General features: G+C 52.1%; 1 protein-coding gene across 4 annotated transcripts in view; it reads left to right on the top strand.

The window, feature by feature from the left end:
- Positions 1 to 19,488, top strand: part of KCNC4 (potassium voltage-gated channel subfamily C member 4) — a 38,838-nt gene extending 19,350 nt beyond the window's left edge. Inside the window, exons 3-5 of one of the 4 annotated variants that reach the window (XM_029069942.1) lie at positions 2,333 to 2,536; positions 11,857 to 11,940; positions 18,393 to 19,488. In XM_029069942.1, the coding sequence (XP_028925775.1) occupies positions 2,333 to 2,536; positions 11,857 to 11,940; positions 18,393 to 18,454 (350 nt within the window). In that variant the 3' untranslated portion in view covers positions 18,455 to 19,488. Of the gene's footprint in view, positions 1 to 2,332; positions 2,537 to 11,856; positions 11,941 to 18,333 lie in introns of all 4 variants that reach the window. The other 3 variants (XM_029069943.1, XM_029069945.1, XM_029069946.1) reach the window with 3 other exon arrangements.
- The last annotated feature ends 481 nt before the right edge of the window (positions 19,489 to 19,969 follow it).

Below are 19,969 nucleotides of genomic sequence, written 5' to 3'. Positions count from 1 at the left end.
AGGGAAGGGAGGGTGAGATGGGGAGGGAAGGGAGGGCGGGAAGGGGAGGGAAGGGAGGGCGGGAAGGGGAGGGAACAAGCCACCACTTGGGGATTTCGGTGGCTCTGCAGCCTGCAAGCTAAATTCTTGTTGAGGGTAATTGACATTGGGTTATATCTGTGGTGAGACAGGGTGCTGGGGTTGCAGGAGGTCAGACCAGACCAAGACCAGCCTCTGCCGCTTTTTTCTCTGGGTGAGCTGACATAGCTCCCAGCTGCTTATGCCAAAATCTCCAGTAGCAAGGCCCGGTCTACCATCAATGCCACTGGGCCTAACAGTTGATGGTGACAGCTCTTCATTCCTAGCGGTGACCTTGGGGTGCACTGGGGACCCCCCCCCGAAGAAAAGTCCTTCGTGTCTGCTTGCATGCTCCTATGTTCGCTGCTAGTCCCAAGGGCTTATGGGCCAGGCTTTGAGCCTGGTACCACCTTCATTGTGAAGCTGTGGTCCGGGGCTGTCAGTCTAAGCTCATGGTCAACTGAGCAGGCTCTTTAGCCCCTGGATTGGGAGCTTTTTAAAAAAATTTTCTTTTTAAATGGCATTTGTTAAGTGCTTACTATGTTCCAGGCACTGTTTTAAGCACTGGGGTAGATACAAGGTAATCCAGTTGGACACAGACCCTGTCCCACATGGGGTTCACAGCCTTATTCCTCACTGTACAGATGAGGTAACTGAGGCACAGAGAAGTGAAGCACTTTGTCATAAGGACACACAGCAGACAAGACTAGAACGCAGGTATTTCTAACTCCCAGGCCTGTGCTCTATTCACCAGGCCATGCTGCTTCACGCTTGACCAGGGCCAGGCTCAGCCCACCCTATAGGAAACTGGGGATCCAATTCTCCAGTCTCCTCCCAGCACCGGCCCTTTCGCATTTCCTCTCCCCATTCTTCATCGACACCTGTGGAGCGAAGGGTTCTCCTAGGAGAACATGGAGGAGGTCCAGGGTTCGGCTCTGTTCAAGTTCCTAATCCAGGTGCTAAAGAGCCTGCTCGGCTGGCCATAAATCCAGGCCAGGAACCTCTGGGCCAGAACTTCACCCAGGAAGCAGTGTGGCTTAGTGGAAAGAGCATGGGTTTGGGAGTCAGCGGTCAGGGGTTCTAATCCTGACTCCACCATTTGTCAGCTGTGTGATTTTGGGGAAGTCACTTAGCTTCTCTGTGCCTCAGTTACCTCATCTGTAAAATGGGGATTAAGACTGTGAACCTCAAGTGGGACAGCCTGATTACCTTGTATCTACCCCAGTGATTAGAACAGTGCTTGGCACATAATAAGTGCTTAACAAAAACCATCATCATCATTAGTATTATTATTATCATTATAATTCTCCATGATGGTGGCACCAGGCTCACAGCCTATCGCAGAAGCCTCCTGGACCAGCAACAGAATCCAGGAGCACACAAACGGACACACACGACCTCTGGTTTGAATTCCAAACTGGAATCCAGAGTGATAACCCTGAAAGATCCTGTGTGTAGATGGGAATCCAAGGAGCCACATGGATTTGCCAGCTCCTTGAGGGCAGTAGTCAGTTGTATTTATTCTAGTGAACTCTCCCCAGAACTTAGAACAGTGTTGTGCACCAAGGAGGTATTCAGTCAGCATTACTGAATGAGTATGTGTTTGAACAGGTGTACCAGGTCCTAGGAGGAGAGCACAGATCCCTCTTCCTCTGGGGAGCCCAAGGAAAGGGGCTGTACTACCCCTCTGCGGGAGAAGGGCATCAGTGGGGTCTAAGCAGGGTCCTGAGGTGGATGAGGTAGAGGAATTTATCTGGTCATGCCCTTCCCTTTGAGAATAACGGCCTTGAACCTCAGTGCCGCGGACCCCTGCAGGCTGGGGCAATTGCGGGCCTAGAAGTCAGAAGGTCCTGGGTTCTAATCCCAGCTCCACCACATGTCTCCTGTGTGACCCTGGGCAAGTAACTTTACTTTTCTGGGCCTTGGTTACTTCATCTGTAAAATGGAGATTAAGAGTGTGAGCCCCATGTGGGACAGGTACTGTATCCAATCTGATTAAGAAGTATCAATCCCAGCGTTTAGAACAGTGCTTGGGACATAGCATTTAAAGTACCATAGTTATTACTATTGCAGGATTGGGTATGCTCCTCTTTCAGGGGCCTCCCAAATTCCTGCCCCCATTTCTATTTCCTGCTGGAGCTGCTGGGATGTAGTGAGCCTGGACCTGGGATTGAAGGGCTCAGTCAGCCCCAGCCTTGGGCATCCAGATCCTGCCTCTCCACTATCCCCGAACACTAGCACCCCACTCAATCACCCGCTCCCATCCCTTCCTCAGACTCGAAGCAGAATGGGGATGCCAATGTGGCACTGTCGGAGGAGGAAGAGGGGGCCAGCCTCACCCAGCCCCTGGCCTCGGCCCCCGGGGAGTGCAGGTCCCTGAGGCGCTCCAGCTCACGCGACAAGAGCAAGAAGGCGGCCACCTGCTTCCTGCTTAGTGCTGGGGACTACACCTGTGCCGCCGATGGCAGCATCCACAAAGGTAAGAGTTGGGTCATGGTCTCTGGGGTGTGGGGGCGGGGTGAAGGATGATGTGGCTGGGCCCCTTCTGCTCCCAGTGGGAATTATAATCCCATCCCCTCTACCACTGAAGTCCCCTTAAAGAATCACCCGGTTTCCCCCTTCTCCTGTGCCTCCATTGGCCTGGGGCCCTGGGCAGCTTTGCCCCCCAGCCTGGGTCCCCAGGGGTCTTTTTGGGCCCTACCCAGTTTTTTCTGATCCCCTTTTGTGGGTTTTCCCTCCCTTCAACACCTCAAGTCCATCCTTTCCCTTTGCTCTTGGCTCTACCTCCTCCCTGCCTCCCTCTTCATGGTCTGCAGCTCCACTGTCTCTCCTCCAGATCTCACTGACTCTGCCCCAACCCAGGGGCCATCTCTCATGCTCAGAGTCCTTCTTGATGCTCCAGAACTAGCTGGATGCTGCCTTGGTCTCCTTCCCCCTGCCTCTCTTGTTCCCTTTCTCCTCCTGGTTTGGTCACCGAGTTTCAAAGGGGGCCAGGAGCAGGAGGCAACCAACCGGCCAAACATGGCCCAGCCCCACTGCCCATCCCTTCACCCTATCACCATCTTCTGGTCTTTCTCTGCTCAGCTTCCAGTGCAGCTCTGGGCTCTCTTCAAGCCCTCACCACAGGGCCTGAGGCCTTTTCCCCTCCAGGGTGCAGCCAAGAGATGATCCACTGCCAGCAGAACCTCCTGGGAATCCTCTGGCTGGACTTTTGAGGCCCCCCCCCGGGACAGTTCAACACTCCAATCCCCTGAGCCAGTGCAGTCCAGGGCAGTTTGGAGCAAGTAGTTGCAGTGAAGCCCAGGACAGAATAATCTTCTCCTCCCACCCTACTCTGACTACACCTTGAGCCTCAGTCATAAAGTCCTGTGGCCCGGAGCCACAGCCATGCTTTTACTGCCCTCCCATCCCCAACAGGCCGTGGCCTCCAATAGGCCAAGCTCCAGGGAGGGAACAAGGACCATCTGGCCCATTCTATGTTACAGCTCTCAAGCAGCCAGAGCCCCAGAGAAGACTCTCTCTCCATACACACTTGGATTAGCAGACAAAGAAGCATGCAAAAAGGGAGACAGTGAGAGGAAGACCAGGCACCGTTCTTATACTGGAGACTTGTTTGGTTCTTCCCTACTGAGTTGCTGGGTTCCTCAGGGGAAGCTTGTAGCCTAGTGGATAGATCATGGTCCTGGAAGTCAGAAGAACATGGGTTCTAATCCTGGCTCTGCCACTTGTCTGATGTATGATCCTGGGCAAGTCACTTAGCTTCTCTGGGCCTCAGTTCCCTCATCTGTAAAATGTAGATTAAGACTGTGAACCCCAAGTGAGACATGGACTATCTCCAACCTCAGAAACTTGTATCTATCCTGTTGTTTAGTATGGTGCCTGGCACTTAGTAAGTGCTTAACAAATACCATTTCAAAAAAAAAAGCTCGTTATCCTCTCTGCTTCCGTGACCTCTCAGAAATCCCTGGATGAGAGCAGGCTTCCAGGGCAGGGCAGGAGTTTCCTGGGCACTTATTATTCTCAAGACCACAAAGAGTTCTGGGAACTGGGGTTCCAGGGTTTAATGTGCGGCCCTATCTCTTAAGTAGATCTGGGGCCAGAGTCATGCTGAGTACTGGCCGCCAAGGCGGGGCAGTGAGCTCATTCAGAGGAGGCAGGTGATGGTTGCTGAGGGGTTTGTGGTTGGCCAATGGCTCAGTTCTCTGCAAGAGAGAAGTTGCTCTCTCAGCCTTTTTCTGGGCTCAGATCTCCCTGATCTCTCATCCACCAATCTGCTCCCCAGTCACCGCCATTCTAAGGTGTTTCTTGTTTGAAGACATCCAGAAGATGCCATTCTCTCTTTCTGCCAACCCATGTATCTGGAATGTGTCCTGAGGAGTGGATTAGTGGTGAGATTGACCTAATCGATAGGTTGGATGACACGTGTAAACTCCCATGGAGCTCATTTGTGGAGGGTTGAGGGAGTTGAGTCTTGTCCAAACAGAGGAGGAAGTGGTCAGAGGAGGGGTCGGGTCTGGGTGTGTATTGGGACAGGTTGGGGGAGGAAGGGAAGGGTAATGAGAAGCAGCATGGCTTAGTGGAATGACCACGGGCTTGGGAGTCAGAGGACATGGGCTCTAATCCTGGGTCCGCCACTTGTCTGCTGTGTGTCCTTGGGCAAGTCACTTCACTTCTCTGTTTCTCAGTTATCTGTAAAATGGGGATAATGACTGTGAACCCCACATGGGACAACCTGATTACCTTGTATCTACCCCAATGCTTAGAACAGTGCTTGGCACATAGTAAGCACTTAACAAATACCTTAATTATTAATGGAGACCAACATGTCATGGCTACTGGAATGGGAAATGATCATGTGTCTGCATTTACATGAATTTCCATGAAGCAGCATGACTTAGTGGATAGAGTCCGGGCTTGGGAGGCAGAAGGACGTAGGTTCTAATCCCAGCTCCACTATTTGCCTGCTGTGTGACCTTGGGCAAGCCACTTAACTTCTCTGGCCCTCAGTTGTCTCATCTCTAAAGTGGCGATTAAGACTGTGAACCCCTTGTGCGACATGAAATGTCTCCAACCTGATTAGTTTCTATCTACCCCATCACTTAGGAAGGTGCCTGGCTCATAGTAAACCCTTAACAAATACCATTAAAAAAGGTTCCAGTTATTTAAGAAACAGCATGGCCTAGTAGGTCAAGCACAGGCCTGGGAGTCAGAAGGTCATGGTTTCTAATCCCGGTTCTGCCACTTGTCTGTTGTGTGACATTGGGCAAGTCACTTTACTTCAGTTATCTCATTTGTAACATGGGGATTAAGACTGATGTGGGTCAGGGTCTGTGTCCAACTCGATTTGCTTGTCTTGCCAGACCCAAATGCTTAGTACAGTGCCTGGCACATAGTAAGTGTTAAACAAAGACCACACATTATTATTATTATCAAGCCGAATGCCACTGGGACTGACTTACCACACGTGTGGGTGTCTGGGGCTGAGGAATCAGAAGTGCAGGCAAGCCTGACTTGTATGTGTGTGTGTGTGTGTGTGTGTGTGTGTGTGTGTGTGTACACACGTGCACTGACACGGTGGGCAGCGTTGGAGGAATACATCTGTTCCTGTTCTAATCCACGTGTTGCCGTGTGTATAGTAAGACCAGGCTGAGTCCGGGGGCGGCGGTGGGTGGCACCGACCTTGCTTCCACCATCATGCAATTTCCGAGGGGAAGAGGCCCCCAGGGGTCCGCTGGCCAAGGCTCTCTGTTTGTGAAATGCCTCTACATGGCGCCTTGGCAACAAGCACGTTTCTAAACCAATTAAAGTGGCCTTCACGCACACCCAGGTGGGTTGCTGGGAAACCGGCCCCGCTGCCAGCAAACGCGGCAATTAGCATCACGGAACTGCCCATCGCCCTGCCGCTCTCTCCGCCCCACCAGCCCCACCTGGGCTTGGCGGCGGCAGCCAGTGAGGGGCTGTCAGCCTGGATCCCGATGTTGACACTGTGGGTGTCTCCCCCGGCCGCTTGTTCAGATGGCAACAGTGGCACCCGGGCCCGTTACTCTGGCAGGAGAGAGGCTACCCGAGTTGTTCAGAGCCCACCCAGACCCGTTCAGCAATAGTGATTGGGATATTTGTTCAGTGCTTACTAGGAGCCAAGCACTATACTAGTCGCTGGGTAGATACACTACAATTAGGTCAGACACAGGCCCTATCTCACATAGGGCTCTTAGTCAGAGGGGAGGGTCTAACAGGGATTTAGCCTCCATTTTGCAGAAAGGGAAACCAAGGTTCATAGAAGTTAAGTGACTGGCCCAAGGTCACACGGTGGTTAAGTGATGGAGCTGGAATTGTAACCCAGGTCTCCTGACTCCCAGACTCTTTCCACTAGGTCACGTTACTTCTCAAGATTGAGGTGAGACTCAGTGGGCAAAGGCGGGCAATGCTGTCTGACTCCTTCCAGCCCTTCTGAGGTCTCTTTGGACTGGTCAAACTCAGGCTTCCAGGGTGGGAGAGAAACATCGAGTCCGATGGTAGTAGCATCTGCAGACCCGGCTACTGATGTCCTCGAGGGGAGCCTGGTCCTGGCCTCCAGGGTCCAGGCAGCTGGAACAAACTTGTCTCCCAAGAATCAGTGAAACTGGGAGTCTGCTGAGGTGAGTCCTGCCACACATGTAATCTTGAGATGAACCAGGGCCAGAGAGTGTTCTCTGGGGTCAGAAGAATGACCCCAGGACTGGGGAACATGGAGTCTGGGAGACGTCCCCCCGGACACAGAATGGAGGACAGGTGGCTGAAAGCCTATTCAAGAAGAGAGAGTCTCCTCCTTCGTTGACTTGTCTGGGTTCTCCTCAGGAAGGAGAGGAAGACCAGGATCAGGAGCCGCAGAGCCGTAATAATAATAATAATGGTATTTGTTAAGTGCACTGTTCTAAGCACTGGGATAGATATGTTAATTGGGATGGATACAGTCCTTGTCCCACATGAGCCTCACACTCAATCCCCATTTTACAGATGAGGTAACTGAAGCCTAGAGAAGTTAAGTGATTTGCCAAAGGTCAAACAGGAGATATTTAGCGGAGCTGGGATTAGAACCCAGGACCTTGTGACTCAGACCCGTGCTTCATCCACTAAGCCATGCTGCTTCTCTGTAACTCAGATGCCCTTCGGGTTGATTTTCAGGGTCGTTCCTGAAGGGTGCATTTCCTTCACCAACATTATCTTTCTCAAAGGCCAGCCCGAACTGGCACCCACGTGGGGCTTGGTCCGCTTCTGCCCTGTCCCATCTCACCCTACCCTCCCACATGCTCCCAATCTCCTGCACCTCCCGCCCTCTCACTGGTCATTTGCCTGGATCTGCTCCACCCTTATCTGACCATCCTGTTGGCTCTCCAGCCAGCCTCTTGTCCTGGGGTCTCAACACAAATTGTTCCGCTTGCCCCATGCCCTCTCCTGTCAGTACTCCCCTGGCTACATGCCCTCTAAACCTTTGTCCTCAGTCACAAACCATCTTGGGTAGAGGAACATTGTTGCCACCGGCAACCAGAATCTAAATCAATCAATCAATGGTATTTATTGAGCATTTAATGTGTGCAGAGCACTCTACTAAGTGCTAAACGAATCTAAGCATCGGCCTTCGGTTGGCTTAGGTATGTGGGCCTCCTCCTGTTGTTCAGCCCCAGGTGAAGTGCCCTAAAGACATCCATTTCTTCCCGTGAGCCTCCAGCTTTAGATGACATAAGTGCCCATGCTGGGGAATCGATAGGGTTATGGTCCCCATAACTTTTTGAACTGAACAGATCCCCTCCTACTTAAACTGTGAGCCCTGGGTGGTACAGGGACTGGGTCCAGTCTGATATCTTGTGTCTACCCCAGTGTTTAGTACAGTGCTTGGTACATAGTAAGTGTTTAGCAATAATAATAACTGAACCCCCAGAATTGCTCATCTCAGATCTGACAGCTCCTGAACATTTCCATTCAGGATTGAAAAGACTCAGAAAGACAGCTTTCTGGCCTCTTAGTGCTTTGAAGCCTATCTCCTCCCAGTCCTCATTCCCCCTGCCCCTTTTTCACTACTGGGCTCCCAGTGAAAAATTGTCCCCTCTGGTAGACCAGAAATTCAGAAAGTAAGTCCAACCTAAACTTGTTCCCTTCCTGTCAACCATGGCTTCCCAATTTAGACCTCAGACCAGTGTGACAGGGCTGGTTTAGGGTGGAAGGAGATTGAGGATTAAGCTGGGAACCCTGAAACTGAAGAGCAAGTGTGTTTATTTTAAACTATTGCAATTCGTCATCATCATCATCATTATTATAATGTACTAATAACTAATCAGAAAATATTTGACATCCTATGGCCAGAAATAGAACAACCTGAGATGGTAGGCCTCGGTCTGCCTGACTGTCTTTCTCTTTGTCTGACCAGCATTTCAGTCCGGGTCTGCTAAAATGCAGAGGAAGAGGCTGGGATGGGCTTGTCCCACCGAGGTGATGGAGAGTGCCCGGGAGCCCTCAGAGAGAAGAAAGCCTTTTCCTGGGCAGCCCAAGGCTGTAGGCTAGAGAAGGGCAGGTGAAGAACGTGATTATTGTTGTTATTATTATTATAATGAAGCACTCACTATGTGTTGAGCACTGTCCTAATCGCTGGGATAGGTACAAGTTAATAGTGTCAGATTCTGTCTCTGTCCCACATGGGGCTCACAGTCTAAGTAGAAGCAAGAACAGGCATTGAATTCCCATTGTACAAGGGAGGAAACTGAGGCACTGGGAAGATAAATGACCTGCCCAAGGTCACCCAGCAGGTAAATGGCAGATTTGAGATTTGAATCCAGGTCCTCTGACTGCCAGCCAGAGGAGGACTCACTGGGGGGACTCACAGACAGAGGAGGCACAGCCTGCTGCAGGAGTTTAGTATCAGTGACCCAGTACTTTCTGCCCTGAAGAGAATGGAGTTACTGACTGTCCACGAGAAGGAGGAGCATTTATTGAATGCCCACTTGTGTGGTGTACTGTATTAGATACTTGGGAAGTATAGCAGTAAGAATTGATGCATTCTCTTCCCACAGGGAGGTTACATTCTAATGGGGAAACAGTCCAAAATTCTTACCCCTAGAGTAGTGAAAATAAACAAGTTGAGTGAACATCTTTTCAGTGTAAATAGCTTCTGAAAAGAGCAAAGCTTTTTCTCTCCCCACCTCTCCCAACCCGCCAAGCACCTCCCCTGGGAGTTCCCAGAGAAGCCGACTTGGACATCCAAGGCTGGGGACCTGTGACCCTTATCCATATTGGGAAGATCCTTTTTCATTCAGCCGGTTCCCACGCCCCCTCCCCCCCTTCGATGGGTTTTGCATCGGAAAGAGGTTTCCAACCCCCCACAGCTTGGATTTGAACAGAAAACTCTTGTTTTGGATGAAGTCAAAGCACTTTTCAGTTTCCTGGACTTTAGTTATCCACTTCAAATCCTCACAGATTCCCTCTTGTTGGTCCCAGGAGTAGAGGGACCACCATCTTCTTGGCAGCAGACGTGGCTTTTGTTCTGAGTGCTTGTTGGTCTAGGGTGGAGACTCGATATTTTCTGAGCCCTTGGGAGCTCAGCTTGGTCCAAATCATTGTTAACTACATGACAATGTATCAATTAATCAATGAATTGTATTTATTGAGCAATTATTGTGTGCAGAGCACTGGACTAAGTGCTTAGGAGAGTACAATATAAGAGAGTTGGTAGTTATGTTTCTCACCCACAATGAAATGGATGAGATTCTGGTCCCAATATCACTCTTTACCTTCGACTGCCTACTGACGCTGGAGCCACCGAGAATGAGCCCATCGCTGAGTCTGAAATGCCATTCTCTCCTTCCTCTCTTCTTCCCTCCTTTTCTTTTAATGGTATTTGTTAAGAGCTCACTATGTGTCCAACAGTGTTCTAAGCACTGGGGTACAAGTTAATTAGATTGGACACAGTCCCGGTCCTGAATGGGGCTCACAGTTCCTCTTTGTCCTCATTCCCCCCGCCCCCCATGCCTTCTTCTCCCCTTGCTCCCTTCTACCCTCTGTCCCCTTCTCCCCTCCCCTCCTTCCTGCCTATTCCTGTTTGGAGTGGCACTCTAGACTTTGGCAGCACAGGCTGAAACCCAGTAACCCAAAACAGTAATAAAAGCTCATTTTCCGCTATATTTCCATCAGCTTCAAATGCCAGCATTGCCCATTTCTCCCCCATGAACTCTGCCGGGGTTTTGTGACTCATCTGCCTTCCCCACCCAGTCTCTTCTCCCTGAATTTATGCCATAATCGTAGACTCATCTAATTTCTATAATTAAGTGGATTCATTTACCTACCAATCCTGGGAGCGCAACAGGTGCGTGAGTCACAGGCCAAACCCGGGGCCCTGCCTCTCCGGCGCGGCCCAGCGAGAGGAGAAAATAGCCACCTTAGCCGGCCGGAATGGAGTAGGGGAGTGCTGGGGGACTGACTGCTCTGGGGGAGCAGAGTTTCTGGAGCTCTCTCAGCCGGCCGACCTCCTGCGAGATCCCCTGCCCTTTCCTTTTCAGCTGCTGAGCAAAGCCTGAAACTGCTTCCCGCAACCTACCCGTGTTGTTCCTTCCTGCCCGGCTTACCCTCCCGACCTCCAAAACCACTCAGCGAAGACCCTTCATCTTCCCCCTGTCGGGACATCTTTCCTGTGACAGTGGTGCTTGGCCATTTTTAGAATTGGCATTATGCAACTTTGTCGAGAGAATGACTAATGTGCTCACTCTCTTCCTTCTGAAGCACCCAAGACCAGAACTGCAGCAGTGCCCCCGGGCGAGGGCCTGGAACAGCTGCAGTGGATTGCAAAATGACATCACCCTGGGGAAGTGGCAGGGAGGAGGACCAAGGGGTCTTTCAGAGAGTTAGTTCTAATGTAGGAAGATGCTCTTCTCATTGCCATTCTAGGATCCCCTGTGCTCTTGCCCCCTTTCTCAAGCCCCACTGTTATGGAGAGGGATGGTGTTCTTGTTACCATTCTAGGATGACCCCATTCTTGTTGGATCTAGAACGACAGGGTCTCATCGGGGCTCTGGAACCGCAGTGTCCCTGGTTCCATTCGGATTTGTACTTTCCCAAGCGCTTAGTACAGTGCTGTGCACACATTACACACTCAATAAATACTATTGAATGAATGAATGAAGAATTGGGGGCCCCAGCTCCCAGGGCCATCAGCCCGTGGCTGGAGGCTGACATACCACCTCTGGTCCCTTATTCCCAGCAGCCCCCTCCTCTTTAATCTCTCCCTCCACGGAAGCCCCTCCTGCACCAGGGGCAGAGAATTGGTCCCAAGCTTCCCAGAGGGCAGCAGGGAAAAGGAGAGTCCCAGAGAAGAGCTGCCAAAATGGTTCCCTTTCCTCTCCTGGACTCTGGGTGCAGCCCTCTGCTCAGAGGGAGGTCCCCCTCCCAGGGCCAAAGGAATGAATGGGCCCTGGGTTGGGGGTCAGCACACAATCGGGACTCTTCCCCAGGAAGGGGGTCCTTTCTGAGATGCCCTCTTCTGGTTCAAGGAGCTGTCATTACCTTAAACTTTTGAGCTCCGGCCTGGGCCCTGCCTGGGGACCACCTGCACTCCAACCCCACTGCAACCCTGGCCAAGCTCTCTGAGCTCCTGAGTGATCACTCAGCTGGCAGCAGAAGCAGAGCAGCTCCTTCAGTGACACTGGGGCGTGGTTGGGGAGGTGGTTGGGGCGGTGACTAAGTGGGAACAAATTTAACGGGCACCGTGCGGGAGCCTGAAGATTTCACGATCTGTCCCATTTGGTCCCCCACTTCTGGCCATCTCCTCATTTCCAGGGACTCCGGCAGAAGGCGAGACATGTCTGTGGTGGATGGAAAGGGGCCGGGAGCAGATTCCAGAGATGGCACTCCCCCCCACAGGTGAGGGTCCTGGGACAGAAGGCCTGGTGGCCCATCTCCTTTTGTGGGAGAGGGTATCAAGGTCCAACTGAAATGAGAAGCCATATGACTTAGTGGGAAGAGCACAGGATTGAGGATTGGAGAGCGGGACTCTAATCCTACCTCTGCTCCTTGTGTGTACTATCACCCTGGGCAAGTCACTTAATCTCTTTGGGTCTCAGTTTCCTTATCTGTAAAATGGGGATTCAGTAATAATAATAATGATGGCATTTGTTAAATGCTTACTACGTGTCAAGCACTGTTCAGTATCTGGTCCTCCTCCTCAGTCTACAAACTTTGTGTAAGAATGTGACTCATCTGTTTGCGTTGTTTCTAACACTGTGCTTGGCACATAGTAAGAGCTTAACAAATACCATTATTTGCACTTAGTGGACTGATCTTTTAATCCAGAGCACCCCTTGAAACTTTTCCCCAGGAGATCTGAGCTCAAGGACTTTTCCTCTATGGTACTTGTTAAGCACTGTCTATGTACCAGTCACTGAGCTAAGCACTGGGGTAGATAAAAACTATTAAGGTTGTACACAATCCACATGTCCCACATGGCTCACAGTCTTAAATCCCATTTTTACAGATGAGGGAACTGAGGTACAGAGAAGTTAAGTGACTTGCCCAAGGCCACACAACAGAGAAGTGGTGGAATTGGGATAGAACCCAGCTCCTTCTGACTCCCAAACCCACACTCTATCCACTAGGTCTTGCTGCTTCTTGACCTATTAGCCAAGGGCACATGGAGAGGACAATGACTTGGGTCTGATACAAGTCTTTCGGTCATTCCCTGTATGCCAGGACCAGAGGCATTGAGCTCAAGAGCCCAGCTGCTAGTTAGCCATTCTGCCCTCTCTGGCCTGAGTGCCAACACTGAGCAGACCTCTGCACTTGAGTCTGTGGGGAAGGAGGGAAAGACAGAGGATGGAAAAATGGTTAGTACAGTGCTCTGCACACAGGGAGTGCTCAATAAATGCCATCGATTGATTTGGTGCCCTCTGGGACTGCTATCTGGCGGAGGAGACAGGCCACACTTTCTCTCTCTCTCCCTGTTTCTCCCCGCATTTGTACTGGGCACTGAGGGAAGTGAAGTGGAAGGGGGAAACCCAGCCCTTGACGGTGAGGAGCTAGCAGACTTGACGGGGGAGTAAGATGTTTCCAGAGTGCAGGGACAGAGATGCTGAAAATAAGGTACCTATAAGCACAAACCATAGAAACTTGCACACTGTTTATACCTGTCTGTGAATGTTTGGAAGTATCTGTGTGCTAGACGGGGGCTTTAGTAATTGGCATGTGCTGAGCTGGGCTGAGTTAATTGGGGAAGGCTTCCTGATGGAGTCGGGGTTTTTGTAACATTTGGAAGGAGGAAAGGGATGGGTTGAAGAGAAGAAATGGAGGGGGATTCCGGGTAAGGCAAGAATGGCATAAGCTTATGTTTTAGAAGAGGAAGGGAAGATTGAGGACAGGGTGTTGTGGGGGTTGCCTGTCTTTCAGCTTCTGGACAACTGAGCCCGGCTCCTGGAGCACTCTAGCCATGCTCAGATGGCAGTCGGTCGTTCAATCATTTTTGAGGGTGCCCCAAGGGCCCTCCTATTCAAAGGTGGGACTTCCACAGCTGCTGGCCCAGGGCTCTGCAGAGTTGGGGGGCTGGTGAGGCCAGGAAGCAGGAAGCTGAGTTTTCCAGGCCTGGGGCACCCATGACACATTGTCCATGTGACATCTGCTCCTGGGATCCCCTGGCAGGAAGGGAGGGGAGTGGGAAGAAGTGGCCCAGAGCCTCTTCGTCCCCTCTGATGCATCTCACAGCTCAACGAGTGCTCTCGCCATCTCAGCTCCACCCACTCCAGAGCCCACTGGGAGGAGGAAGGGGTCAACCAGGTTGCTGGACCTTTTGCCTGGGCCCCTCCCCTCAGCAGCCCAGTTCATTCAGTAGCCCAGCTCGTCTTGCCCACAGCCTTTGTGGTTCTTCCAAGCCCCGTCTTGGAGTAGAACTGGCCCAGAGAGATGGGCCCAGGGTTTCCCCATTTGGGCTTCTCAGCTGTTCCCATCTGGGTCTTTTTGGTGTTGGTTCTGTCCGGAACCCCGAGAATCCTCCTCAGTGGGTCTAGGTGCTCAGGATCAGCACTCAGACTTTCCCAGGTCCAGGAGATTCTCAGACCAGAAGAGAAAGGGCTCACATCCTCTGGGCATGGTTGGAGGAGGGGAGTGGGGGGAGGTGGAGAAAGGAGGTACCACCACTGGTATTTGTTTAAGTGCTTACTATGTGCCAGGCACTGTGATAAGCACTCAGGTTGATACAGGATTATCAAGTCGGACATAGTTCCTGTCCCATATGGGGCTCACATTCTAAGAAGGAGGGAGGTATTGAATCCCCATTTTACAGCTGAGAAAACTGAGGCACAGTGAAATGATTTACCCAAGGTCACACAGCAGAGACGAGACCAAGCTGGGATTAGAACCAGCTCCTCTGATTCCCAGTCTTGTGTTCTTTCCAGATGAGGAGGAAAAACGACTTGCAGACTGTATTGACCCTGGGTGCCCCATTTTCAACACTGGCTATCCTTCCCCATCTAGTCGCAGCTCAGGGGTCCTACAGACCCTGCCCTGGCCACCAAGTCTCCCCTCCTGAGGACTCCCCAGGCTCCCCCAATTCTCCACTACACTCTAGTTTTCCTATCCAGACTCAGTGGGAGGAAATCCCAGTTCTGTGGCAGCCCAGGGTACAGGACCCCTTTTCGGGGATCCTAGAACAGGACATCTCTAGGGTACAGGCAGGGGTTCACTCCTCTGCCCTCACCCCCAATTTCTGTCTGGAGGCTGGGAAGCTCTGCCCTCTGCTAGTCTGGGGGAGGACCCCTGCTGCCACGTAGGTGTTGGAGTTTCTGTGTCGGAAATCCAGGTGAGAGATATAGAGAAAGTGTGTGTGGGATCCCGGGGAGAGAGACAGGTCCCCAAGAGGCTCCTGTAGCAACTGGACCACCTAGAAAAAGCCACAGTCTCTTGAGGTTGGATTTGATCCCACCACCTGACAGGCCTGGGCCATGAGGATGCATCTTAGATAGGTGAGCAGAAAGTGAAGACTTTACCATTGTTTAGGCCACAGCTGAGCCGACACCACAGACTTGGCACCTAAGATGCCCCAGCCAGATTATTTTTCTTTTTTTACAGTATTTGTTAGTTACTATGTGTCAGTCAATCAAATAATGGTATTTATTGAGTGCTTACTATGTGCAGAGAATTTTCTTAGCACTTGGGAAAGTACAGTATAACAGAGTTGGTAGAAACATTCCCTGCCCACAACAGTCTATAGTGTCACACACTGTTCTGAGTGCAGGGATAAATACCAGGCAATCAGGTGGGATACAGTTCCTATCTCATGTGGAACTCACAGTCCAAGTAGGGGTGGACAGGTAGAATGTGAACCCTGTCCAACCTGAATATCTACCGCAGTGCTTAGTACAGTCCTTGGCACATAGTAAGCATTTAATGAATTCCTCAATTAATATTATTAGGCAGTCAATCCTCATTTTACAGATGAGGCAGCTGAGGCACTGAGAAGCTAAATGATTTGCCCAAGGTCACACAGCAGACAATTAGGGGAGCTAGGCTTAAAACCCAGGTCCTGTGATTCCCAGGCCCATGCTCTTTCCACTAGATCATGTTGCTTCTCAGCTTCTCATACTGCCCCCCCCTTGGTTCCCTGGCCCACCTTGGCATTGTGCTTCTTCATTGAATCACCTTCTGCCCTCCTGTCTGCCCTGGGCATATGCAGGTGCTGGTGCCCGGGCCTCTGGACTCATGCTGCAATGGGTGGAGGGACAGACACCCCACTGATTTGGACTGGTTGGGGTTGGGAGTTCTGCAAAATGCTGGCGGCTTGGGCAGACCAGCCAGGCTAAGGGGCCCAGTTCACCCTGGAGAAGTCCTTGAGCAGGATCCAGAGAGGGATGCCAGCTGTGCCATCTCCCCCCGAGACGCTCCTGGGATACCCCTTCACATCTGGGCTCTGCGGTCCCTAGCTAGAGGTCCTACCAGGGCAGTTAGAGGGAGGGAGGGATCAGGGGAAGGAGCCCTCCTGAGGTCTGGCTAACAGAATCCCACCCTGCCCCTGCCCTGGACATTGCCCAGATCCCAGGCCCACATATGCAAGGCCAGATTTTTCATCAAGAGAGTAACTATTTTTCTACTTCTTCCAACCACCACTCCTTGCTTCTACCTGGTCGTCCCCCGATCACTCCGGCCTATGGCCTAAGAAGCAGCGTGGCCCAGTGGAAAGAGCACGGGCTTTGGAGTCAGAGGGCATGGGTTCGAATCCCGGCTCGGCCACTTGTCAGCTGTGTGACTTTGGGCAAGTCACTTAACTTCTCTGTGCCTCAGTTCCCTCAACTGTAAAATGGGGATTAAGACTGTGAGCCCCACGTGGGACAACCTGATTCCCCTGTGTCTACCCCAGCGCTTAGAACAGTGCTCGGCACATAGTAAGCGCTTAACAAATACCAACATTTTTTTTAAGGCCCATGTCTCCCCAGTGGCAGCTGTCTTCCTGACTGACCTGTGGGGTTCCCCTTGGTCATCCTGGCTGGCTTCACATTTTGCTCAGAACCACAGCAGCCTGCATCCAGAGCTGGAGCACCCCTCTATACTCTTCCCCCTTCCTCAGCTTGGCTCTGGGGCTTGGCTCCCCCAGGGGACCTACTTGGGCTCTGCTGAGGCTGGTGCTGGTCCCAGTCCCTGTTCCTGTCAAAAGCCCAAGTGGACACAAATGTCCTCCCAAATAATGGGAGAGGGACCTGTAGCCCACTGGGATCAGTGACCTGGGCTTCTGAGCTCTTTCTGCAAGGACTGGAGGGACAGCCCCAATCTGTCCCTGGGGGGAAGGGGACTCTCCTGGAGACTTGGGGGAAGATGCTTGAGGGTGTTTGGGGGGGTGGATCTGGAGGCTTGGAGGGAGAAGCTGGAGGCCTGGGGGAAGGGGCTATCCTGTAGGCTTGGGGGAGATACTAGAGCTCATTGTGGTCAGGGAATATTTCATATTGTTGTCTTGCACCCCAAACATTTAGTACAGTGCCCTGCACACAGTAAGCCCTCAGTAAATATTATTGTTTGATAGAGGCCTGGGGGAGAAGGTTCTCCTAGAGGCTTGGGAAAAGATGCCTCAGTTCTCTCATCTATACAATGGGGCCTAAGATTGTAAGCCCCATGTGTGAAGAGACTGTGTCCAACCTGATTATCTTGTATCTACTCTGGTGCTTAATACAGTACCTGGTACATAGTAAGCGCTTATCAAATTTTTAAAAAAAGATGCTGGGGACCTGGGAGAGGAAAATATTTCCTGAAGGCTTGAAGATGAGATCTGGGGGAGAGGATTTCCTGGAGGACTGGGGGAAGACGCTGGAGGCCTGGGCCAGTCAGGCCTACTAGGGTGCCCGGCTCAGCCCGGTGAAGTTCCCCATCTCACCCAGAGACCAACCAGTCAGGAACCACCAGAGCTCACTCCATCCCCAAGTCCTCTGACTTCTTTGAGGCTGGTGGAGCCTGACACTCCAGACCACCAGGGCTGAAAGGGCAGGTGAAGGGGCCTGACCCTGAGACCTGGGCACCAACCTGGCGGCCCGTCTTTCTTTCTTTCCTTCCTTGCATCCATCCTTCCTTCCATCCTTCCTCCCTTCCTTCCTCCCTCCCTCCCTCCCTTCCTTCCTCCCTCCCTTTCTTCCTTCCTTCCTTCCTTCCTTCCTTCCTTCCTTCCTTCCTTCCTTCCTTCCTTCCTTCCTTCCTTCCTTCCTTCCTTCCTTCCTTCCTTCCTTCCTTCCTTCCTTCCTTCCTTCCTTCCTTCCTTCCTTCCTTCCTTCGTATTTTTTGAGTGCTTGCTGTGTGCAGAGCACTGTACTAAACTCTTGGGAGAGTTCAGGATAACAATAGACATATTCATTTATTCAACTGTGTCTACTGAGCATTTATTGTGTGCAAAGGCCTGTACTGAAGCACTTGGGAGAGTACAACAATCCCCTGCCCACATTGAGGTTATAGTCTAAAAGGGGAGACACACAATATTATGAATAAATAAGTAAAGAAATTACAGATATGAATAAATTTCAGGTATGTAATTCAGCCCCAGAGAGGCTCAGCCCTGGCCCACCAGCCCTCCCTCCGGCCCTGCCTTGAAGCCTTGGCATCAACCCCTACACTCTTCCTCTCCCCTAGCTCCTCAGGGCTCAGGCTGACCAAGGGGCAGCAGCACAAGGGGTAGCCGCGGACCCCTCCCCTTACTCACAGCGCCCTGCTGCTCAACTCCTTGGATCCAGTGCCTCGTCGGCTTGGGGGTGACGGTTAATCGCTCCATCTAATCCTATTTCATTTCTCCCCGAGAAGGGATTGCCGAAAGGGAAACGTGCGTCCCGGCGTCTCACGCCCGTATTCTTTAAACGCAGAGGCCTGCCAAGACGTCCACTCTTCCAATTACCCTCAAGCCGAGGTTGTTACCCTCTCTTAAAGCTCCACCAGCACGAAAGCGCAAAGCGGCAAATGGACGGACAGATGGATGGACTGCGGGAGGCTTTAGGGAGCTCTGAAAACCCGGCAAGGATTTTTCACGTTGAAAGACTCTGAATCCTTGTGTTGGCAGAACCCTGCCGGACCTTCCCAGACCCGGAACCTGGAACGATCCTAGTGTTTCCCTGTTGTAATGTACATTGAAGAAGATATACATGCATTCGTATATATATATCCATACTTCCTGTAAGCTTGTTTGTAATGCATGTGTTGCTCAGTGGTCCGTCTAACGTGTCAGCCTCCGCCCTCCTTCCAAGTCCTCTTTCTGGTCCCCTGGATCCACGTCGATTATTCTGACCGAGTCCATCTCCCTGTGCTCTGGTTGCTCCGGACAGCGTGGTGATGCCCAATGGGACTCTGGTCACTGACCCCTGGGGTAGCCTAGGATGGGGCCGAGGGGCCTGCCGGACTCGACGCCCTCCGGCTTAACGCGAAGTCCCCCGATGGGAGACCTCCCCGCCACCCCCAGCCCCAGCAGCCCGTGCCCATCCCTCCCCCATGGGGCCTGTGTTAACTGTAGCCCATGCCTTTCCTGGAAGGGCAAGAGGAAGTTGTTCTGTGGTCTCGTTTTCTTTCCGGTCTCCTTCATCTACTAGTTGTCTTAGGATGGCCCCGACAGGCCTGACGAGAACGGTCCGCCCGTCCGTCCGCCCCAGGAGGGGTCTGAGGAGGGGAGCCTCAGGATGAGGTGAAATAAGCTGCAATATTTCCTGGCCCACCCTCCTCCCTCCCACACCATCACCCCAACCCCTGGCCAGAGGATGCGTGCAATATAGAGGCAAAGTCTCCCCTTCTCCCTTGGCCTCTGCTCCCCTTTGTCGGTCAGTTGTCTTTTTGAACCCTGTCTCCTCTCTCCGTATCCACGGCAATACTCCAGTGGGAGCTGGTGTCTTGTACCCATGCCTTCGGCTGTCATTGTGTGCTCACGTCCCAATAAAGGTCCGGAGCCGCCCGGCCTCCCGCTCCTCTGTGTGATTGTGCCTCTGAGTTTCCTTCCTGCGGTCGGTCTCAGCTACCTCGGCCCTCCTCTCCAGCCCCCTCCCCCGTCAGAGTGCTAACAGCATTTTGCCTGCTCCTTGGAGGGAATGAAGGCCAAGAGTCCATCTCACCCTAACTATGCCTGTAGAGGTCATGGCCTCCCTGAGGGTCCATGGGCCTGCCTCGGTCCTCCACTCCAAGAATATGAGGTTCAACGAAAGCATCTTGGGGGCCGGCGTGAGCTGTGGAGAGCCAAAGCCGGCAGGAGCCAAGGAAGGACCTACTGGGGAAACAGCGTTCCTGAAACGTTCGGCTCCCGAGTCAGCCGGCCAGTTGTCCAGCCGGCCCAAAAGAGGTGGCTGGTGGCCAGCTGTCAATTAAATATAAGATCTTTCCTCCCCACCAGCCTCTTTGGCAGAGGCAGATAGCTACTCAGCCCCACTCAGCCAGGGTAATAATAAGAAGAAGACTAATAAGA

The sequence above is a fragment of the Ornithorhynchus anatinus genome, chromosome 7 (genome assembly GCF_004115215.2).
Source record: "Ornithorhynchus anatinus isolate Pmale09 chromosome 7, mOrnAna1.pri.v4, whole genome shotgun sequence".
NCBI lineage: Eukaryota > Metazoa > Chordata > Mammalia > Monotremata > Ornithorhynchidae > Ornithorhynchus > Ornithorhynchus anatinus.
This window is presented reverse-complemented; position numbering and strand designations above follow the sequence as displayed.